This window comes from Erythrolamprus reginae, chromosome 6 (assembly GCF_031021105.1).
Source record: "Erythrolamprus reginae isolate rEryReg1 chromosome 6, rEryReg1.hap1, whole genome shotgun sequence".
Lineage (NCBI taxonomy): Eukaryota > Metazoa > Chordata > Lepidosauria > Squamata > Dipsadidae > Erythrolamprus > Erythrolamprus reginae.
Window position 1 is genome coordinate 84,845,873 of NC_091955.1, and position 23,367 is coordinate 84,869,239.

Below are 23,367 nucleotides of genomic sequence, written 5' to 3' on the forward strand. Positions count from 1 at the left end.
TACAAATGTTATAATTGACCTTTACTATATTGGTGTCATTTTAAAGTAGGCAATTGACTATCCTAATATGTCCACAAAACCCATAGTAAAGATAATCAGGCTCAGTTGAGAACACCAATTGTTTCTGGCTCATGTATTACAGTAATGCTGTCTATTGAATATGAAGAACAAAACACATTTAAATCTTTTTAGGACTTGTATTATGGCAATTTTAAGATGGCAGATAAATGGAGCAGAACATGCATTTCTTTAAAAAAAAATTCACAACTATAAATCAAGCATATTCCATCAACTATTCACTTAAAAGTCAAGTGGCAGAACGGACTCTTTAATGCAGTGGTTCCTCCAACATGGGCCCCGTTCCCCACAAGGGGTGCAATTTCATTTTTAATGGGGGCAATTGTTTAAGACAAGTTAATGGCCTGTTAGGCTTTCTCCATGTGACTAAGAGTTCATTTTTTGAATAATAAGAATTATAGGGGGAGGGGGAGGGGGCATCAGGATTTTAGAGATGCTTAGGTGGGGTGTGGCCAGCAAAAAGTTGGGAACCACTGGTCTAATGTTACTGTAATGTTAGCTTCTGTTCATCTTTTCAAGGAGAGAGTCCATCAACACTATGATCCTGAGAATAATAAACCACTTTGCTTTTCTCCTGCAGGGGACATAAAAAATGGCCTAAGATTTCAAGTAAAAAAGGCGAGTGGCCAATTTCAGTCAATTATGCAGAATAATGAAGTACTGTTGATAGAAAGTTCAAAAACTTCTTGAAATATCAAAACTTTTTTTTTTTAACTTTAAAAACTTAAAAAAAATCTTTTGTGTACGCAGATGTGCATCCTTTTTGTTCAGTTCTAGAAAAAAGAGAGATATATAATTAGGTGCTACATTAAGAAAATGGTTCTTCAGATACTTTCTAAACTACCTAACCAAGAATGTATCAAGAGAAACTGAAAATCGGCATAAGATTACACATTCTGTCCCCTGTAAGATCCAATATTATTTATTTATTTATTTATTTATTTATTAGATTTGTGTGCCGCCCCTCTCCAAAGACTCGGGGCAGCTAACAACAATAAAGAAGACAATGTAACAAATCTAATATTAAAAAATAATCTAAAGAACCCCGATTTAAGAGACCAATCATACAAACAAGCATACCATGTATAAATTCTATAAGCCTAGGGAAAGGGAAAAATTTCAATTCCCCCATGCCTAACGACAGAGGTGGGTTTTAGGGAGCTTGCGAAAGGCAAGGAGGGTGGGGGCAACTCTGATATCTGGGAGGAGCTGGTTCCAGAGGGTCGGGGCCGCCACAGAGAAGGCTCTTCTCCTGGGTCCCGCCAAATGACATTGTTTAGTCGACGGGACCTGGAGAAGGCCAACTGTGGGACCTAACCGGTTGCTGGGATTCGTGCGGCAGAAGGCGGTCCCGGAGATATTCTGAGCTGTGGGTCAAGGAGGGTGCCCAAGTTGCAGACCCTCTCTGAGGGGGTCAATAATTCCCCCCCCCCCCAGGGTGATGGACGGACAGATGGAATTGTCCTTGAGAGGCAGAACCCACAGCCACTCCGTCTTATCCGGGTTGAGCTTGAGTCTGTTGACACCCATCCAGACCCCAACAGCCTCCAGGCACCGGCACATCGCAATATATTTTATTGTGCCTAGATATCTCACCATTTAAGACTAGGGCATAGTGCAAGCCTAGTTTACAGTGTATAATTCATTGAATTGTATTAACTGAATAAGCGATGTCTAATCTGTCCTTTGTCCATCACTCCCTGATCTAATTAAGAGTGTATTGAAGAGGTTTTGCATAAAAACCTTTCCCACCGCCTTGGAGCTTGGAGCTAAGAAACCATTTTCCTGTTTTTTGGCTTTCTGGGTAGGAAGGCTGAACAGGAGTTAAACCCTAAGAGAGTGATAGGGAAATTTTCCATACTAGCTTTTCAGCACTAGGTTATATGACTTTAAATTAACCCTCCTTGAAAAAGGCATAAGAATCACTCATAAGAATCACAAAAAACGCAGCAGCTTTTAAGACATGTGGCCTTATACACTCAGTCAGCCTTATACTCTTGCTCAAATCAGCCAACTATCTCCGAGATTTGGAGATAAATATAACTAGAATCCAATGCTGTGATTTTAACTATAATCACCTGAGGTCCCAAATTGTTCACATAATCATGGAGGTTCTGGTTGATATAGTTCACAGTTGTGCTGAACACCTGCTGCAACAACGAAGGAACTACGTTGGCTACTTTCTTGGCCAGAAACATTGCGGCCAGTAACATGGCTTTTTCCTGTTCCATATCCCGAGGCATCCTTGCCAAGATGTTATTCACTGCGTCAGACAGAACCTACAGAAGCAGAAGAACAAATCTCTCTTTAAAATGCTACTTTTCTGGCCCCTTGAACTCTAATCCAGTCAAATGCTAGGTTTTTTTCTCATGACATAAAGACTTACAACCAAAAAACATTACAAATAAAATGTAATTCAATGGTCACTGTTAACCAGGAGAGAAGCTTTATAGTTTCAATTATGTGTTACACAAAATGTAACAATGTTCAGTTACTAATTGCAGTTAATTGTACCATTCCGGCATGTATGAATGGAGGGATGTCTCATGCCTTCACTGGACTTTTGTGTCTTCTGTCCTTTTTTTTAATTAGCAAAGGAGATACAGTGGTACCTCGATACTCGAACGCTTCCTTTCTCGTACATTTCGGATAACGAACAAAATTTTCGGCAAAAATTTGCTTCGGTATCTGAACAAAAATTCAGATACCGAACAGCCAGAGAAAATTTTGTTCATTATCTGAAATGTAATCCAGGCAGCTTCAGGGGGCTGAGGAGCTCTCTAAGAGCTCCAAGCTGCAGGAAAGGTGGGGGCTGCTGCAATTTTGGCAGCTTCTGGGGGCTCCTTTCCTCATTGCTTCCTTTTATTACCTGTAAGGAGCTTCAAAAACTTTTTCCCTGTGGCTGCAACAGCGGCGATTTCCCTTCCAGTAGCAAGAGCGCCGGGAACGTCACGTGATAAAGGGAAGCCGGCGGAGCCATCTCAGCAATTGCTGCCGCTCCAGCAGCTTCCCTTCATTACGTGACTTCCCGGCGCTGTTGCTACTGGAAGGGAAATCGCCGCTGTTGCAGCCACAGGGAAAAAGTTTTTGAAGCTCCTTACAGGTAATAAAAGGAAGCAATGAGGAAAAGAGCCCCCCAAAGCTGCCGGGATTGCAGCAGCCCCCACCTTTCCTGCAGTTTGGAGTAGCGAATTTATTTATCCCATTGGAAATAAAGAAAATAGATTTAATTGGTTCCCAGCAAGTTAACAGGGGCTGGGAACCAATTAAATCCATTTCCATTATTTCCTATGGGATAAATAAATTCGGTACTCGACCAAATCGGTTCTCGACCACACTTCTGGAACGAATTGTGGTCGAGTACCGAGGTACCACTGTACTTCAGAGATCATCCAAATTCAGCTTTATTTTGAGCTGTATTCAGCAACACAACTGCCCTCCAATCCATTTTTCAATTAAATTGATCAGAACACTGAGTGAGTTCCAATCACCTAATGCCATTTACTAGGTACACGTGGTAATTGGGGGGGGGGGGGAAATAAAAAATGATTGATAAAAAAAACCCCAAGCCTCAAAAAAACCCTCACAAATACAGGATTTTGTTTTATCATTAAAGTCCTCCACTGCTATCTTATTAACCTCTCTTTCTCACCTGACTGGACACATTTTGTGTCCTGAATTGTTCTGCCAGGTTGTTCACAACCGACTGCCCAACCTCAGCAGATAGTTTATCACCCATTGCAGCCAACTGCGCTCCTATTTTCCGGAAAGTTTCCTCATCAACCACTGAATTTAAATCCATGAATGAAAAAGACAAAAAGAACAAAATTAGCTTTTAGGCATGTTAAAAACATCGTGCAACCTATAGATCAATGATGACAAACCTTTTAGAGACCAAGCACCTAAACAGGAATCCCAAACCCACTTTATTGCAATTTAACCTGAATAATGAGGTTTTACTTCCTAAAATAATGAAGAACAAGGCAGAGTTCAGCTAATTGTTCTAAAAAAATCATGATAGAAACAGAAACATAGAAGATTGACAGCAGAAAAAGACCTCATGGTCCATCTAGTCTGCCCTTGTACTATTTGCTGTATTTTTATCTTAGGATGGATATATGTTTATCCCAGGCATTTTTAAATTCACTTACTGTGGATTTACCAACCACGTCTGCTGGAAGTTTGTTCCAAGCATCTACGACTCTTTCCGTAAAATAATATTTTCTCATGTTGCTTCTGATCTTTCCCCCAGCTAACCTCAGATTGTGTCCCCTTGTTCTTGTGTTCACTTTCCTATTAAAAACACTTCCCTCCTGAACCTTATTTAACCCTTTAACATATTTAAATGTTTGATCATGTCCTCCCTTTCCCTTCTGTCCTCCAGATTGAGATTGAGTTCATTAAGTCTTTCTGATAAGTTTAATGCTTAAGACCTTCCATCATTTTTGTAGCCCATCTTTATATTTTATTAATACCTTTTTATAGGTGAGATCTCCAGAACTGAACACAGTATTCTAAATGTGGTCTCACCAGCGCTCTATTCAGCGAGATCACAATCTCCCTCTTGCTGCTTGTTATACCCCTAGCTATGTGGCCAAGCATTCTACTTGCTATTCCTACCACCTGACCACACTGTTCACCCATTTTGGGACTGTCAGAAATCACTAGCCCTAAATCCTTCTCTTCTGAAGTTTTTGCTAACACAGAACTGCCAATGCAATACTCAGATTGAGGATTTCTTTTCCCCAAGTGCATTATTTTACACTTGGAAACATTAAGCTGCAGTTTCCATTGCTTTGACCACTTATCTAGTAAAGCTAAATCATTTGCCATATTACAGATGCCTCCAGGAATATCAATCCTATTGCACACTTAGAATCACACTTAAATTTGCCCAGGGCTCCTTCTATAAACTTGTTCCTTTCTGGCTCTTAACAATTAACAACCTAGAATCTACAGGCAGAGTTTGGTTCGCTTACCTTCAAAGCACTGGCTGCTCTATAGAAATATGATTAAAAATACGCTACCCATTTTTGGTTTTAAGAATCCAACATTTGGGTGTAGTTTGAAATTTCATGAGGCTTCGATCATTTTGGCAGAATTTTGTCATTTGAAAGACGACGCAGGCTGAGCCTAATAAAGTTTCTAACCAGGTGTTAATAACAGCTCCTTCGTTATTCAAACTGAAAAGTAGGAGACAAAGAACTTTTTTGCTCACCCAACGCTCTGTCGTCTACTCGTCCAACATTGTTGCCATCTGTCTGAAGCTCCCCTTCAAAAAGTAAATTATAATGCTGCTGTGGTGCTAACAACTGTTTTTTCAAACCACAAAGCTTGGAAGCAAACTTAACATCGGAGGAGCTTTCCAGGAAGGAGTAAAGAACAATACTAGCGGCTTCTATACCACCATAATGGCCACACTGTTGGGAGAGACACAAAACATTCATTAACTATTACTTATTAATAATAAATATTATTTATTATTTAATTATATTATTTAAATAATTTAAATGTGTTATTATTTAGTGCATAAGCGCACCATTGTGCCTACCGTCCCTGTCCTGATGTTTTCTATCATTACCTTTTATCATTACTTATCTAATGTTTTATTTGTACAAATTACCATCCTATAATTGTTTGACAAATAAATATATAAAATAAGAATGTGCAGGCTCTACATTCCTCCTACATGTGAGGAATTCTGGGACAACCTTAAAGTTGCCGAGGTTGGAGACCCGTGTTCTACATGACAGAATGAGGAGCAGGAATCTACCTGTGATAATTTTGAATTTGAACATTAACAGCTCCTTTCCCGCCACTATCACATCAGCTAGTATTTAATTCTTTGTTTCATATTATTCATATTATTATTCATACTATTATTATTAATTGGATTTGTATGCCGCCCCTCTCCGCAGACTCGGGGTGGCTAACAACAACGATAAAAACAGCATGCACAATCCAATTAATAAAACAACTAAAAACCGTTATTATAAAAACCAAACATACACACAAACATACCATGCATAACTTGTAATGGCCTAGGGGGAAGGAATATCTTAACTCCCCCATGCCTGGCGATATAGGTGGGTCTTGAGTAATTTGCAAAAGACAAGGAGGGTGGGGGCCATTCTAATCTCTGGGGGGAGTTGATTCCAGAGGGCCGGGGCCGCCACAGAGAAGGCTCTTCTCCTGGGGCCCGCCAAACGACATTGTTTGGTCGACGGGACCTGGAGAAGGCCAACTCTGTGGGACCTTATCGGCCGCTGGGATTCGTGCGGTAGAAGGTGGTTCCAGATGTATTCTGGCCCAATGCCATGTAGGGCTTTAAAGGTCATTACCAACACTTTGAATTGTGACCGGAAACCGATCGGCAGTCAGTGCAGGCCGCGGAGTGTTGCAGAAACATGGGCGAATCTAGGGAGCCCCATGATGGCTCTCGCGGCCGCATTCTGCACAATCTGAAGTTTCCGAACACTTTTCAACAGTAGCCCCATGTAGAGAGCGTTGCAGTAATCGAATCTCGAGGTGATGAGGGCATGAGTACATTCAGCATAACTACTGAATGTACTCAGTCTTCGCTAAACCGGCTCCTGGTGGGAAAAGGATGTTTCCTGGTAGTACAACTCACACTTTGGGCGTTGAGAAGAAAGCAAATTTGGCAACTTTTTAAAAGAAAATCCCTCCTGAATTAACAATAAGAATCAAATCAAAAGACAAACCCATGTGTCATTCATTAGTAATTTTGAATCCAACCTGATTCATTGTAGCTGCTGAAACAAGCCAACTGGATTATCTTTGATCTGCAGAAACTGTATATCATCTATCTGGAAACAAAAGAGAAATTACAAATGAAGTGTTGTTGTGAAAATGCTAAGGGGACACCGTTTCCACAAATTTTAGAAGGGGATAAAACAAAGTCAGGTAATGTTGCAGTATAGCATAAAATGTTAGAATAGATCATATATATCTGGACCTCTAGCATAAAAATGCTCTGCTTACCCTGATTCCATTATAGCCAGGATAGGACGGTACTAACTTGCTTAAGTCTGCACTTCTGGTAAATTTGCAACAGGAAAACAAAGGGTTCAATAAACATCTCACTGATAAACAAGTTTACATCATTCCAGACAGGACGTTATATGATCAAAGGGGGAGATTTACATTGCCTGAAGCAAACACAGGACGAGACGGTGATTAAGGAGATTGGTTGTGATAAGGCAGAAGGCTTCAGAGAAATTAGGTGTGAGAAACATTTGCTCAAAGGAAGTGTTGGTTTGTGATATCTGGGGGAAAGGAAGGACTCAAAGACATGTCATGTTGGAAGTTATGTTATTGGATGCTTGTGTATCACTTGACATGTACCTGTAATTGTTCCCATTTGCTTATGCTCCCAAATAAAAAGAGGTACACGGCTCCATACTGTGTCACTTCACCCAGAGAGAAAACGTGTCCAAGTCTTCTTTCTAGGATTCGCGTTCGTGAGTGATCCCACACAGTTGGGTTGCTCTTAGCCCCTTTGAAGACATCGTCTTCATCAGGGACTTTGCAGCATCCGCAAGGTAATAGTAGTGAATCAAACTTCTCCAAATCTACCCTCAAGTCTTATGATTGGGCTCTGTATGCTATAGTATTTACCAGAAAGGAGAAGATTCGCATGAAGCAGAAGTGTCAAACTCAATTTCATTGATGACCGCAGCAGGGTTGTGTTTGACCTCAGGGGGCTGGGCTGGCGTGGACAGATAGGTGTAGCCAGCTTGGCACCGCTCATGTCGGAGGTGCCTGTGGTGGCCAGCAAAAGCAGGATCCCGAGTTCCGTTTTGGGCTGTGATGGTCTCCTACAACCTTCTGCCAGAGAAAACAGAGCTTGGGAGGGCCACAGGCAGCCCCTGTGAACTCCATTTTCACTGGCAGAGGCCCAACAGGACAATCCTTCACTGTTTCCAGGATGGCTCTACGGGCCAAATCTAAGCACCTCGTGGGCCGGATCAAGCCCCCAGGCCTTGAATTTGACACCCCTGACATAAAGTATATATAGGATATACATTAAAAATGAGTCGAGATTCAATTACACTATTGTGGCTGCCATCCTGACCGGTTTGGCTGTACACTGAGAATATTTATTTATTTATTTAATTTATTTATTTAATTTATTTATTGGATTTGTATGCCACCCCTCTCCGCAGACTCGGGGCGGCTAACAACAATGATAAAAACAACATGTAACAATCCAATTTAATAAAACAACTGCATAGCTAGAGGTATAACAAGCAGGAAGAGGGAGATTGTGATCCCCTTATATAGAGCGCTGGTGAGACCACATTTGGAATACTGTGTTCAGTTCTGGAGACCTCACCTACAAAAAGATATTGACAAAATTGAACAGGTCCAAAGACGGGCTACAAGAATGGTGGAAGGTGTTAAGCATAAAACCTATCAGGAAAGACTTAATGAACTCAATCTGTATAGTCTGGAGGACAGAAGGAAAAGGGGGGACATGATCGAAACATTTAAATATGTTAAAGGGTTAAATAAGGTTCAGGAGGGAAGTGTTTTTAATAGGAAAGTGAACACAAGAACAAGGGGACACAATCTGAAGTTAGTTGGGGGAATGATCAAAGGCAACATGAGAAAATATTATTTTACTGAAAGAGTAGTAGATCCTTGGAACAAACTTCCAGCAGACGTGGTTGGTAAATCCACAGTAACTGAATTTGAACATGCCTGGGATAAACATATATGCATCCTAAGATAAAATACAGGAAATAGTATAAGGGCAGACTAGATGGACCATGAGGTCTTTTTCTGCCGTCAGTCTTCTATGTTTCTATGTTTCTAACTAAAAACCCTTATTATAAAAACCAAACATACACACAAACATACCATGCATAACTTGTAATGGCCTAGGGGAAGGAATATCTTAACTCCCCCATGCCTGGCGACAAAGGTGGGTCTTGAGTAATTTGCGAAAGACAAGGAGGGTGGGGGCCGTTCTAATCTCTGGGGGGGAGTTGATTCTAGACGGCCGGGGCCGCCACAGAGAAGGCTCTTCCCCTGAGGCCTGCCAAACGACATTGTTTGTATCCCAGTGGACAAAGTAGAAAATGGCTTCAACGAAACCAACTTTTCTTTCAATCCCTCAAATGTGAGTTAGAATTGAAGGTCTCTTTCCCATATTTATCCACCTTGCCTTCTAGGCGCCCTTCCAATGTTCCATTTAAAAATTATCTATAAATACATCTCCGAGAAGATAATTTTAAGCAGTGCCATCAACCTCCAGAATGCTACTATTGAAAAGCTTGTCTGGCTTTCAGTGTACCTCTTAAATTTCTTTGATCCAAAGACCTCTCCAAGAAGTTGTCAAGATTAGGAGCCATAAAAGGAGAGATTGCAAGGACTTTCCTCCCTTCTCACCCAGAATGGCCTGCTAGAATTTTACATTGTTGTTTGTATTCTTAACAATTTGTATTTATATTGTTTCCTGATTGCTTATCTGTACCCTATGACTATAATTAAGTGTTGTACCTTAATGATTCTTGACAAATATATATGAGAGCATATACACCAAAGACAAATTCCTTGTGTGTCCTATCACACTTGGCCAATAAAGAATTCTATTCTATTCAATTCCTCTCCTCTCCTCTATTCTATTTTCTATTCTATTCTATATTCTATTTACTTATATTCTATTTTCTTCTCTTCTATTATTATTCTATATATTGCTGTGAAAGTTTCCCTGGATTCCTTTCTCTGAGCAAGACCAAGGAAAGAAGATTCAAAAAGTAGCTGCTTGGGAAGATGGTTCATTTTTTTTATTTGGATCAGAAACAGTATACGGTTTGTTTAGAAGATTGAAGATTGACAGCAGAAAAAGACCTTGTGGCCCATCTAGTCTGCCCTTATACTATTTCTTGTATTTTATCTTAGGATGGATATATGTTTATCCCAGGCATGTTTAAATTCAGTTACGGTGGATTTACCAACCACGTCTGCTGGAAGTTTGTTCCAAGCATCTACTACTCTTTCGGTAAAATAATATTTTCTCACGTTACTTCTAATCTTTCCCCCAACTAACCTCAGATTGTGTCCCCCTTTCTGGGACAACTGACCACAGGCTGGCACACCAGTAAGGTTTTTATATTGTTTTGAGCCCTCTGGTCACAAGAACGTAATATGAGTTTTATGGCCACAAAGAAAAAGAAAGTCCAGACATAATACTTTTATGGTCAGAGAAACTTAGAAAATATTTTGCCCGTTATCTCCTTCATCAGGAAAGATCTTCCTGGCCAGGCACAGGTGCTAAATTCCCGAAGGCTTTTAAATGTTGATTAGATTCCAGTGTTCTATTGCCTTTAAGGAAACACTTTATTTTATGAGTGGAGGTGGGTTTCTCTAAATCAGAAGGCAGTTAAAAGAAAGGGAGGGAGGATTTTAATGTCTATGAATATATTGGTAATGACCGTTTCCTTCCTCCTCCTCCCCAATTAACTTTTCACTGTGTCACCTAAAAGCAGTACTGGTCAATCGCTTCCACTAAAGTTTCAAGGGCCACATTTTTAAAAAATCCTTTAAAACAACAGGTGAGCAAACATAATTGCCCCAGTACCCAAACAAACCCCTGAAACAGTTTTAATACAAACAAAATATAATTCAACTTTGCCTGACAGGTCTGTTCTCAAACCTTCAATATTGGAAGATCTTTAAGAAGAGAATGGACAACATTTTGTCTGAAACTGTATAGGGTTGAACAATGAGGTGGATGACAAGATCCCCCAGGTCCTTTCCAACTCTTATTCTGTTAAATTCTGTTTCTTCCCTTATTACTCTCTTCAAAGAAGCGTTTCCTGCAAGCACTATTCAAATATTTAAAGTACAGGCAATAACATGGAAATAATCTGATCTGTTCTTCTACCAATCATATCCCTGCAAGAACAGAAGACAATCTTATGGAGGACACATCTCTATCTATCTATCTATCTATCTATCTATCTATCTATCTATCTATCTATCTATCTATCTATCTATCTATCTATCTATCTATCTATCTAACATATCTATCTATAACCGGACCAGATTATCTCAGGGACCGCCTTCTGCTGCACGAATCCCAGCGGCCAGTTAGGTCCCACAGAGTTGGCCTTCTCCGGGTTCCGTCAACTAAACAATGCCGTTTGGCGGGACCCAGGGGAAGAGCCTTCTCTGTGGCGGCCCCAACCCTCTGGAACCAACTCCCCCCAGAGATCAGAGTTGCCCCCACGCTCCTTGCCTTTCGTAAGCTCTTTAAAACCCACCTCTGTCGTCAGGCATGGGGGAACTGAGATATTCTCCTCCCCCTAGGCTTACAAAAAATTTATGCATGGTATGTCTGTCTGTATGATTGGTTTATTAAATTAGGGTTTTAAAATTAACTTAATATTAGATTTGTTTATATTGTCTTATTGTTGTTGTTAGCCGCCCCGAGTCTGCGGAGAGGGGTGGCATACAAATCTAATAAATAAATAAATCTAATCTGTTCTTCTACCAATCATATCCCTGCAAGAACAGAAGACAATCTTATGGAGGACACATCTATATCTATCTATCTATCTATCTATCTATCTATCTATCTATCTATCTATCTATCTATCTATCTATCTACCTACCTACCTACCAGCTATTGCATTTTTTGGACTATAAGACATAACAGTGTATAAAACACACCAAGATTTCAAAGAGATAAATAAGAAAAAGACGTGGGGAGGTAATAGTGCTCCATGACATGCTGACCACACGACTCTAGAAATAGATAGCGCTGGCTCAATGACCTTGAAACAGAAATGAGTACTGCCACTATATTTTCTCAACGACAAGTGAAGTAAAATCCTGAGGGACTCTTTTACCTCTTGTGCTTTATCAATATTTATAAAAACATTTAAAAACATTAAAAAACCCTAAAATTGCTCCAAGTCCTCAAAGATGGGCAGCATACAAATCTAATAAATTATTATAATTATAAAGTAATGAAATCAAGAAAGAAATTTCTAGACACCAGGAGACCCTGAGTTCTGGTCAGTAGTGGGTTGCACCTGGTATGGCTGGGATCAGGGTTCCGGTAGCGGAAATTGAGATGCACACACATCTCCACACCCCAAAGGCGTGCTTGCCCATGCCCGCATCAGTCCCGGAGAGTGCACCGGTAGCGGCCGGTAAGTACAACCCGTCTGGTTCTGGACCCACATTAGACATCAGCTGAGTGACTTTGGGCCAGGTACTCTCGCTCGGCCCTTGGAATTGTTTCCGGAAACATTGCCAAGAAAACTGCAGGATCTTGGCCAGGAGTCAAACCTGATTTGCATTTCCTGGGTCAGGTGAGGACAGCAGATTTTTCTCCTTCTATTCTGGCCACATTTTATGAAGGCCTGATTGAGAGTGTTTTAACAAAACCACATCATTGTCTGGTTGGGGGCAACCGTGCCTCAGATACAAGATCCAGAAAGAGACAGGTAAGGACAGTGAGAAGGTTATAGGAAGCTCACTCACTTTCCATTATTCAGGATACTTACTACAGTGATACCTCATCTTACAAACGCCTCATCATACAAACTTTTTGAGATACAAACCCGGGGTTTAAGACTCTTTTGCATCTTCTTACAAACTATTTTCATCTTACAAACCCACCACCGCTGCTGGGATGCTCCGCCTCCAGACTTCCGTTGCCAGCAAAGCACCCGTTTTTGCACTGCTGGGATTCCCCTGAGGCTTCCCTCCATGGGAAACCCCACCTCCTGACTTCTTTGTTTTTGTGATGCTGCAGGGGAATTTCAGCAGGGGAATGCCAGCAGCGCAAAAACGGGCGCTTTGCTGGCAACGGAAGTCCGGAGGTGGGGTTTCCCAGCGAGGGGAGCCTCAGTGAAATCGCAGCATTGCAAAAACACAGAGGTCCGGAGGTGGGGTTTTGAGGACTTCGGTGTTTTTGCGATGCTGCGATTTCACTGATGCTCCCTTCGCTGGGAAACCCCACCTACAGACTTCCGTTGCCAGCGAAGTGCCCGTTTTTGCGATGCTGGGATTCCCCTGCAACATCGAAAAAACACAGAAGTCCGTGAATTTTGGGCTATGCACGCATTAATCACTTTTCCATTGATTCTTATGGGAAACATTGTTTCGTCTTACAAACTTTTCACCTTAAGAACCTTGTCCCGGAACCAATTAAGTTTGTAAGACAAGGTATCACTGTACTTATAATTGCTATGTGCTTAGAGTTTGAAGTATTGTTTGAGACCCCCCAATTTCTGTTTCTGTTGCCCCGCTCTGAGAAGAAGTTTTGAAGTATCCATGGCAGGACAACTAGATTCTGGAATAGCTTGGTTTCTTATGCAATCCGTCTTGTAAACTCGCAGGATTCTTTGTATATGTAAACATCTGAACTAGACTCTGATGTGTGTGTGTATGTGTGTGTATGCATAATGGTTATCTTTTGAGATCCGAATGCAATGAAATTTCATTCTAATGTATACTAATTAGTGTACATTTAAAGTGTCAATAAAGATTCTACTCTACTTGACTTTGAAGGAAAACAATTGCAAAAAATGGCCCTCAGACTAACATCCATCAATAGTTTCATATTATTCCATGACGTTACAGACGGAACCAAATCGTTCAGTAACTCTAACAGGCTCATCCACAAGGGTAAAAAATTGGAGGTAATTAAATCAGGAAGGAATGTAAGGTAATTTCACCTAACTCTGAAGATACTGAGAACCAAGGGAGGTGAGTATTCCAATCAAATATGGCTTAAAAACACTTCCTCTGACAATTCATGAGTTTACAACTACAGTACTTTGTTCAGTGGATTGCTTTGCATATACGGCAAGCATCAGTATTTTAGAACTTCAAATTACTTGTTCAGTTTCACAAATACTAATTCTGAGCATTTGCAATATCTGTAAGAGAACGCCAATCAAATGTCAGAACGACCTCAATAAATGTAACAGAAATAACAACTATAAATCAAATCCAAAGATAGGACATGCCTGTTGTTGCCAGTGAGTTTCCATGCATGCATGAGATAGGAACAAATAACTTTATGTAAAAAAAATGGAAAGAAGCTAACTGAAAAACTTGGGATATACCCAAGATACTTCATTTGCAGACTTGCAAAAATTTTCCCAAGTGAAATTACTGAAGGAAACCATCACATGCAGTCTAAACTGTCTGAAATTCAAATAAAGCTGAAAGATTTTAAGTGAAGAAACAAAAGCACAAATAATTGGTTAACATAAGTAACTTGAAGGAGAAGTATTAGTCAATATTCTGTGGCTAGAGATTTTTTCTGAGTAAGAACAAATTGTCTCTGGAGATTGCAATTTTCTTTTATGTGACTAATTTTCTCTTATGGAAAACCTGGAACTTTAGAAAACAGTTTCGAACTCTCAGCATTTAGCATGTAGTTTTCTAAAGAAAGTTGTATTTCAAAGCTTCGTTTTGATCTCATTTTTTGCTATGTATCTCATATTCAGTTTGTCACAGAACAGACTAATTGCTAACAAAGGAAACTAAACCAATACAGATATAGGAAAGAGATGATGCATAGAAAGTTATAAAAAGCAAAATTGCACTCACGAAAAGCTAGATAATATGCCAGACAAATCCACAATATGGTTTAACATAATATGCAGTCTCTTTCAAAGAAACCATAATTTACAAACCATAGAGAATGGGTACCCGTATTAAGCTCTGCTAAGCAAAACAGAAACAAGCCATGTTTTTACATTGATTCGACAGTTATTCCTTTTCTCCAATAGTTCTTTGGAGTAAGAATTTACTGGAAGTTCTCGGCTCTCTAAAACAAAACGTTTTTTATGTATAAAGCAATCACAAATTAGCACAACGTTGAAATTCATTTGTTGTGTATTAGTAAGGCCATACTTATTAGGACAAAAGTGCTAGAATCACCCAAATTTATATTTTCTTTTTGAAGTAGGATTATGTTCATTTCATTATTTCATTTTATATTATATTTTATTGTTTTTCCATTTGTCCTGTTTGGTTGCAGGATTCATGTGTTTTTCTACTGCCCTTAATTAGTTCTACAGCTATGGATACATGATGTAAAGGGAATTTTTTAATCAGTGGACAAATCATAGAGCCAGATGCTGATTGGGACTAAGAGTAGGTCAAGAATCACCCAACTAATTTGTATGTGAAAGAAGAACCAGAATCTGGTTTCCCCTACTGCTAAACCACCACTTTAACCACATCACACTGGCTCTCATATACGGTAAATGAAAATTAGGGTGATGGTTGAAATTGTCATTTGAATACAGATGCATAGAAACCATTGCTATCTCTTCATTAAGTGGAAGTGAGGAAACAGACTGGCAGTTTTAAGTACTTTCACACCTGGAACAGAAACATTATTTGAAAAACAATGAAAAAAAATCATAGCAAACTCAGGCAAAGGATATGGATACTTAGGACCAACCAAACTTATATAAAAAGAGTCTGGTCTTTTAGACATTAACTATTTTTCAGAAGCCTAAGTAAACTTCAGTACAAATCGGAGCATTTGTTTACTCTGCTATAGAATCTACGTGGTGTTATTACTGTATTACACTAAAAATTGTGATTCATTTATTCCCTTTTTCTAGGAATTGTATATAAGTCACAACCCGAATGACACATTAGTAAAAATACGTTTCTTGTTCGGTTATCCAGTTTCACAACAAGTGGTTAGAGAAACGAAACTAGGAGAAGTGAGAGAGCGGAGTTCATGACATGAGATTTATTGAGGTGGTTGGCCACCTTCTTCCAAAGATAAAGTAGAGAAAAAAGGATCACTATCTATTATCTTCTTGAAATCATTGGAAAAAGACCAAAATAAAAATGCAATAGGGTTATTTAAATTTGTAATCAATGCTCAAGAAAGAAACCTCAGGAGCTTATAAGGAATCAGTATTTCATAGAAAAGAAAACCAGTAGCACTATAAAAGCTAGAACAATGTACAGTATCTGTCAAGCAGAAGCAACAGCATGAACTGGGAACTCTCAATTTGAATCTACCTCAATTATCAATTCCTAGACATCAACTGTTTTCATAGCCTCGGGCCACTTTAAAAAAAAAAACTTCAAGAAGTAATTTGACAAGGTTGAAAAAATAATGTATGGTATACAGGTGAAATTAGAATATTATGCAAAAGTTTATTTATTTCAGTAATGCAACTTAAAAGGTGAAACATAATATACGAGACTCATTACATGCAATGCAAGACAGTCCAAGTCATAATTGTGATGATTATAGCGAACAGCTCATGAAAACTCCAAATTCACAATCTCAGAAAATTAGAATATTACATGCAATCTATAAAGCAAGGATTGTGCATAGAACAATATCGCACCTCTGAAAAGTATAAGCATGCTTATGTATTTAGTACTTGGTTTGGGCCCCATGCAGTGTGGCATGGAAGCTTTCAGCCTGTGGCACTGCTGAGATGTTATGGAAGACGAGGATGCTTCAATAGCAACCTTCAGCTCTTCTGTATTGTTCAGTCTCATGTCTCTCATCTTTCCCTCGGCAATGCTCCATAGATTCTCTACGGAGTTCAGGTCCGGCAAATCAAGCACAGTAATGCCATGGTCAGTGAACCAGATTTTGGTGCTTTTGGCAGTGTGGGCAGTTACCAAGTCCTGCTGGAAAATGCAGTCAGCATCCCATAAAGCTTGTCTGCGGATGGAAGCATGAAGTGCTCCCAAATCTCCTGGTAAACGGCTTCGTTGACTCTGGAATTAATGAAACACAGTGGACCAACACCAGCAGATGACATGGCTCCCCAAATCAACAGAGTGTGGAAACTTTTGCATCTCATTTGGAAACCAAGGACCCAGAGTATGGAGGAAGAATGGAGAGGCACACACTGCAAGATGCTTCAAGTCCAGCGTGAAGTTTTCAGTCTGTTGATTTGGGTAGCTGTATCATGTAATATTCTAATAAGTTCTGAAACTTATGATACTTCATGAATATTTATACACTGCAGAAATGATTTCTGACTTCCTTCCAGATTGACCATAACTGCACTTCAGCAGCAAATGGTGGGAGTAGTTTATCTGGGCTGTGGAAGGCTAGGGATAGACCAGTCTATCTGATCACCAGGAGCCCCCCAAAAAAGCCTGTTTATCCAGCTTCTAGGGGTCACCAACCTTTCGGACCTCAGGAACCACTAAATACATAATTCAAAATTCTGCGGACCACTAATAAGATCTGCCTAATGACCGGCTGGGTGGGCGCAGGTAAGTGGTCATGTGACTGGGTGGGTGTGGCCAACTCAATGTCACTCACGTTGAGGGGCCTCTACTCCCCCCTGCCACTCGTCTGCCCACCTGGGCACCTTAGGAAGCAGTTGTTGGAGCTAAGCAGCCACCAAAAGAAAGAGTTGTCCAAACAGCTGGCTCAGTTCAAATTGGATCTGACTGAGAGGGAAGCTCAGCAGAAGCACCTCACTGAGGACTATGAGCATAGGCTTTCCAAGCAGAGGGAAGACCCACAGGAATGCAAGCCCAGGTACCAGCGCCTGGAGGCTCAGCGGGCTAAGATGGTCAGCCAGTTCTAGGCCATGATGCAGTCCAGTTGGAACAAGGCCCTCTGGCTCTTCGCCATCAGCAGTGCTTCCCTTTCGCCTAAAGCCGCGCGCCAGGAGGCTGAAGCAGACCCCAAGTCAGAATTTCTGCCCCCCTCTGATCCATACAAAAAGACCCTGAAGGGGGAGACTGCAGCAACACAAGTGTTCATTGCACATATCCAGTCCAGGGGCTGTAGTTTAAAGACCCCTGATTTAGAGCAATATAAAAAATGCAAATAATTTTTCTGCAGACCACCAAAATTTTATCATGGAGCACCAGTGGTCCATGGGCCATCAGTTGATGACCACTGCTCCAGAGGCCTGCTTCAGGCCTTCTCTACTGAACCTCCAGATGACAGTGTGGCAGTACTGAAACGACCACAAATTTGGCAAATTTCAATCTCATAGGAGCCATGGGTCTCACATTTTTGACACATTCTATTATTTAGTTAGTTAATTAGTTTTAAATTTAAAATTGGATTTAGGGTATTTTTTTTGTTTTTTATGTGTTGTAAGCCCCCCCCCCCGAGTCTTCAGAGAGGGGGCCTCATATAAATCCAATAAATAAATAAATAAAAAACTTAGCCCATTGAAGGTACCTTAGTTCAAAAATCGCTGTCCCATTATGTACTGTATCACCCAATTAAGAATCAGGCATGAGATTTAAGATTGCTTGTTTATCTAGCTACCTACCATTTGGATTTCTATGCCACCCTTCTCCCAAGATTCAGGGCACCTTACAAAGTGGGAGCAATTGTTACCTTTCTTGGTCCTTTTCCTGCTTTTAATTATGAAAACTAACTGGGGTTTTTTCGCTTTACAGTGCTATCATTACTGATGCTTCAATTATTAACTGTTAGTTGGCTTAAATAATTTTTAAAAATAAAGCAGTAAGACAAGCAAAATGTTAATTAAACTTGAATATTTATTTTACACTCAATACTTAAATTACCACCATTAATCTGTTGTCATCTAATTTTGCAGTTTTTTTGCAGGCATTATTTCCATATAGGATAGATATTAAGCTAGGCCGCATAAGTAAAACAACAGTGCAAAATCTGTCACCGTACTCGTCATCATAATCAGAAATGCCATGGCATGACTCAGGTGGCAAAGATCATATTTATTAAGGAAATAAGGTTTCAATTACACTAAGATTCAGTTTCTAAATATCAGGAAAACTACAGTATTCCTGGAAGTAAAATTGAAAGTGGCTAAGAGAGCTAAATGGTCTTGGTACAGCTATCTTACAAAGAATTATTTTCAAAACTCTGTGCAAAGTTTATTATTTTAGTTCCTTAAATCTTCTTAAGCAAGACTGGGGAATTTTGGCTCAGCAAATTTTACTGAATTAAATTTACCATAGCCACAGGAAATCACTTAGATAAAAGCTGTAGCTAAGCCACAATTTCTGTCTTAAATCTTTGTTTCTTTGTGGTTTTAATGACTATTAAAATGGAAAAAGCCAAAATAGAAAAGGGTTAACAAGTCAATAAAGCAATACAATTATAAAACCAAATAGAATTACCGGTAAGGGACAAGTTACATTTAAAATAATTATAAATTTTATTAAAGGTTTATTCAGAAATAAAGTTTCAGGACACTGTATTTTATAATTGTGTTGCTTAATTACAAATTCTGCTCCCAATTGCCATTGTTTCATGAAGAATACCTGTACTGGTTTTTACCCCATCTTTTTTGCATGTAATTCAAGGCAACAAACACAACTAATACTCCTGCCTCTGTGAGGTGGGTTGGACTGAAAGAGTGACTGACCCAGTCACTCAATTGGCTTCAGGGGTGGGTTCCTATCAGTGGGGTCCAGTGAGATTAATTTATCCATCTAAATTTTACAGGGGAAGAATTTTAACTCATAAAGGCCCATCACTCACACATATTTGAAAACTCCCAATTGAAACAAAATAAGGCATTGCCTCACTGATGCCTATTTAATAGGATACCTTTCCTACAGCTATAAGCAAAAAAAAAGGGGGGGTCAGGAAAGAAGGCCCATGAGGCTGAGCAAAGCACTCTAGCTTGATTCTCCATGGAGAAGCAGACATCAAGAATAGACAAAGATTTGGAGTCAAGCAAGGCTGAATTGAAAAAAAGACTGAATACTCCTTTTTTCACATTAATTTATATCCACATTTACAATCACATTTACAATCACATCTTTACGGGAATGTACAGAACCTTATTTTGGAAACCCAATTATGGTGTGAACAATTTTTACAATTTCCACCTACAGTTTGACCACAAAAATGAAAGCTATTTATTAAGGCTGCCCAGTGAGGATCCCTCCCCAGAGCAAGTACAAGAGTTTTGGGAAATGTGACTTCTGTACATTCCAAAGCCTTTTTTGCAAATCAGTCCTGAAGCATGGCACAACCTAGTCAATTCTATTTAAATAATGTATCTGGGCCATCCATCATCTAGTCATGCTTTATGAAATATAATACACCTGGGTGCCTCAAGTTCAGCAGAAGAGCAATGGACTTCGTGAATCCCACACAGCTTGCCCTGAAACTGCAGAGGACAGGGCAATTCTTTTTAATGATACCCTGGCAAGGCTAGAGAAACTACGTTTTTAAAAAACCAAACCACAGCCCTGTGGAAAGTCTGAATTAAACCCATCTCAAGTCCCGGCTAGCCATCCTTTACAAGACAAACCATCAGTAGTTGGAAACACATCCCAAACTATAGTTTCCGAAGCATCCTAGATATTTATCCAGTTCAGGGTAATGAAACCTCTGCAAGAAAACCAGCAAGCTCATTTCAACCCTAAAGTTTAACAAGATGTTGGCAGGATGATTTACAAATAGATGAAAGAGAAATGAAAGAAATAATAGAAAATATATATAAGATTAAAAATACGAGAATTAAAGAGATGAGAAGAAAAATCTTACATAAGTGGTATTATACACCTGTACAAATTGCACACTTCCAGGGGAAAGAGAAGAGCAAATGTTGGCATGGGTGCCAGAAAAAAGGAATATTTATGCATATGATCTGGGAGTGCGCAGAAATACAGAAATTCTGGAAGGTAGTCCAGAATGAAATTAATAAAATGTTAAACATTAATTGGATTATTATAAAAGAAACAGCAATTTTAATTAAATATAGGGAATTAGGAGAATTTAAGGAAATTAAAACTGCAGCATTGGAAAGTGCTCAAGCGGTGATAGTTTTAGGATGGAAAGATTCTACAAAATGGACAGTACAAAATTGGTATTGGTATATGGTGGATCACATATATTTTGAAATTATGGAAATAAGAATTTTGATGAGAATAAATTAGAGAAGCTGATGGTGCGATGGAACAAGGTAAAAGATTATATGTTAAGTAAAATCTGTGATGTAAATACGAAAAATAAACTACAATCACTCTTTTAGTAAAATTTGCTCAAGATAGAGCCAAGGATTAATAGATAGATAAACAAGTTAAACCTCTTTGAATACTCCTGTAGGGGTGGTGGGGGTGACGGGGTGTGTGTGTTGTTTGGTGATGGGCACAAGCACTGTGCACTGTTATATGTTTGTTTTTTGTAAACCTATAAAAATCAATAAAAATTATATATATATAAAAAAAGCTCATTTCAACCCTCTTTCTTTCCCCCTTTTCTTTCATCTCTCTCTCCCCTTTTCACTTATTTTCCTTCTTTTTTTTACTCGTCTTTCCTTTTTCTCTTTCATCTGTCCCTTTGTCCCCCTTTTCACTATTCTTTGTTTTCCTTCTTTTCCTTTTTTGTCTTTGCTTTCTCTTCCTATTTTTTCTTCTCTTCCCTTTCTCTCTTTTTCTTTCTTTCTCTTTCATGTTTCTTTGTCCCCATTTTCACTGTTGTTTTTCTTCCTTTTCTTTTTTGCCTTCTCTTTTCTTCCCCTTCCTTTCTCTATTTTCCTTTCTCCCTCTCTCTCTCTTTTTCTTATAGTATCAAAAGACAGGAATATCCACCTCTCCATCCACAGGCATATTCTCCTTTCTTGCTGACATCACACAACACCCCCCTCACACACCCCGTACCGCTGGCACGGGAGTCTTGGGCGGAAATCAGAAGGTCAGGCGGCCGAGCAAAGGAGGCAGCCAGTTGGCAGGCTAGTCTCAGCCCTCAGGAGCCCGAGCCCAGCCAGACGCCCCTCCCTCCCCATTCTTCCCTCCCGCCCGGCTCCGAAGGGTATACGCCGCTGGGAAGGGCGAGCAAATGCCCCCCTTCGCTAGAACGGAACCCATTCGGCCACTTCTTGACCTCGGGGGTCCTGAGAGCCACCCCCGCCTCAGCTTCCCTCTCTCCCCCTCCCCGGCTGCAAAAGGGCGGGGATCACGGCCGGAGCATCCCCGTCGCCTCAGACCGGGAGAGGCGGGGTAGGGGGTGAGGAGGCCCCTTTGACATCCTCGCTCCACCTGCGGCCCGCGAGAGCTTTCCCCTGCCTGCCCGGTGGGGAGGAAGGGACTCCCCTCAAAGTCGTCCCTCCCCCAGCAAGCCCTCCGGCGCGCGCCAGAAAAAGGGCGCCTCGGGCTCTTCGCACAGGCGCACTGGGCGGCTTCGCTCGCGCGCTCCCTCCCTACATGCGAGGCGGCCGCCTTCGTTGGCGGGAAAAGTGGGGGGTGGGGGTGCCGCAGCAAATCCGTGCGCCATGAGAGAGAGCGAGAGCGAGAAGGCGACTTACCGCATACGCAGGTCGGTTGGTGCCGCGCCGACCTCCTGCTCCGCCCCGAGCTGTGGGATTTGCCGCCGCGGGCTTGACTTCACTTCCTCCGGTGTCGGCTGGCCTGAACCAAGCCGCCTTTTAAAGCGACAGGAGGACTCCGCTCCTCCCTTTACTTTGGGGGCGGTGAGGGGGGTGTGTGCGCTCCGGTGGATGGGGCGGAGAGTGGGGGGGGGGGGGGGGGTCGGGATTCAACGGTCCTTAGACGGGGTGAGGCAACGGTGTAAAAATCCCCCCCCCCCACACACACACACTAATCCTTCGAGACGGTTGTCGCAAATATCTTTCTTACCAGTTGGATTTGTTTACCCTGCGGTGCCCAAGGGATGCTTTGCAAAAATCCAGGCGTTGCACGAAAGAAAAAGATGGGGAGGAAAAAGAGGAAGGGAATTAGGACCGCAGGGGGAAAATGGAGGTGTAGAGAGAGAAAGATAGGTTCCAAACAAAGGAATCACCTAATCAGGTCTGAATACCGCTCCGAGAGAGAAGAATTTTTTTTTTTATTTATTGTCAAAAACATAGGCAAGATAGCTACAAAAATGGTGGAACGTCTTAAGCATAAAACTTAAGCATAAAACTCAATTTGTATAGTCTAGACTCTGGAGGACAGAAGGGACAGGGGGGACATGATCGAAACATTTAAATAGATTAAAGGGTTAAGTAAGGTTCAGGAGGGAAATGTTTTTAATAAGAAAGTGAACCCAAGGACAAAGGGACACAATCTGAGGTTAGTTGAGGAAAAGATCAGAAGCAATGTGAGAAAATATTATTTGACTGAAAGTAGTAGATGCTTGGAAGAAACTTCCAGCAGACGTGGTTGGTAAATCCACAGTAACTGGATTTAAACATGCCTGGGCTTAATGTATATCCATCCTAAGATAAAATACAGGAAATAGTATAAGGGCAGACTGGATGGACCATGAGATCTTTTTCTGCTATCTATCTTCTATGTTTCTATAGCAATAGCATTTAGACTTATTAACAGACT

At 40.6% G+C, this 23,367-nt stretch overlaps 1 protein-coding gene across 1 annotated transcript; it reads right to left on the minus strand.

Annotated features, from left to right (window-relative positions):
* Positions 1-183: 183 nt before the first annotated feature.
* Positions 184-22,467, minus strand: BID (BH3 interacting domain death agonist). Its single transcript, XM_070754298.1, has 6 exons — positions 22,341-22,467; positions 6,835-6,905; positions 5,297-5,498; positions 3,731-3,864; positions 2,157-2,357; positions 184-851 (listed from the first exon to the last, which is right to left on the minus strand). The coding sequence occupies exons 2-6, from the start codon at positions 6,841-6,843 to the stop codon at positions 846-848; spliced, it is 552 nt and encodes a 183-aa protein (XP_070610399.1). The 5' UTR covers positions 6,844-6,905; positions 22,341-22,467; the 3' UTR covers positions 184-845.
* Positions 22,468-23,367: the final 900 nt, after the last annotated feature.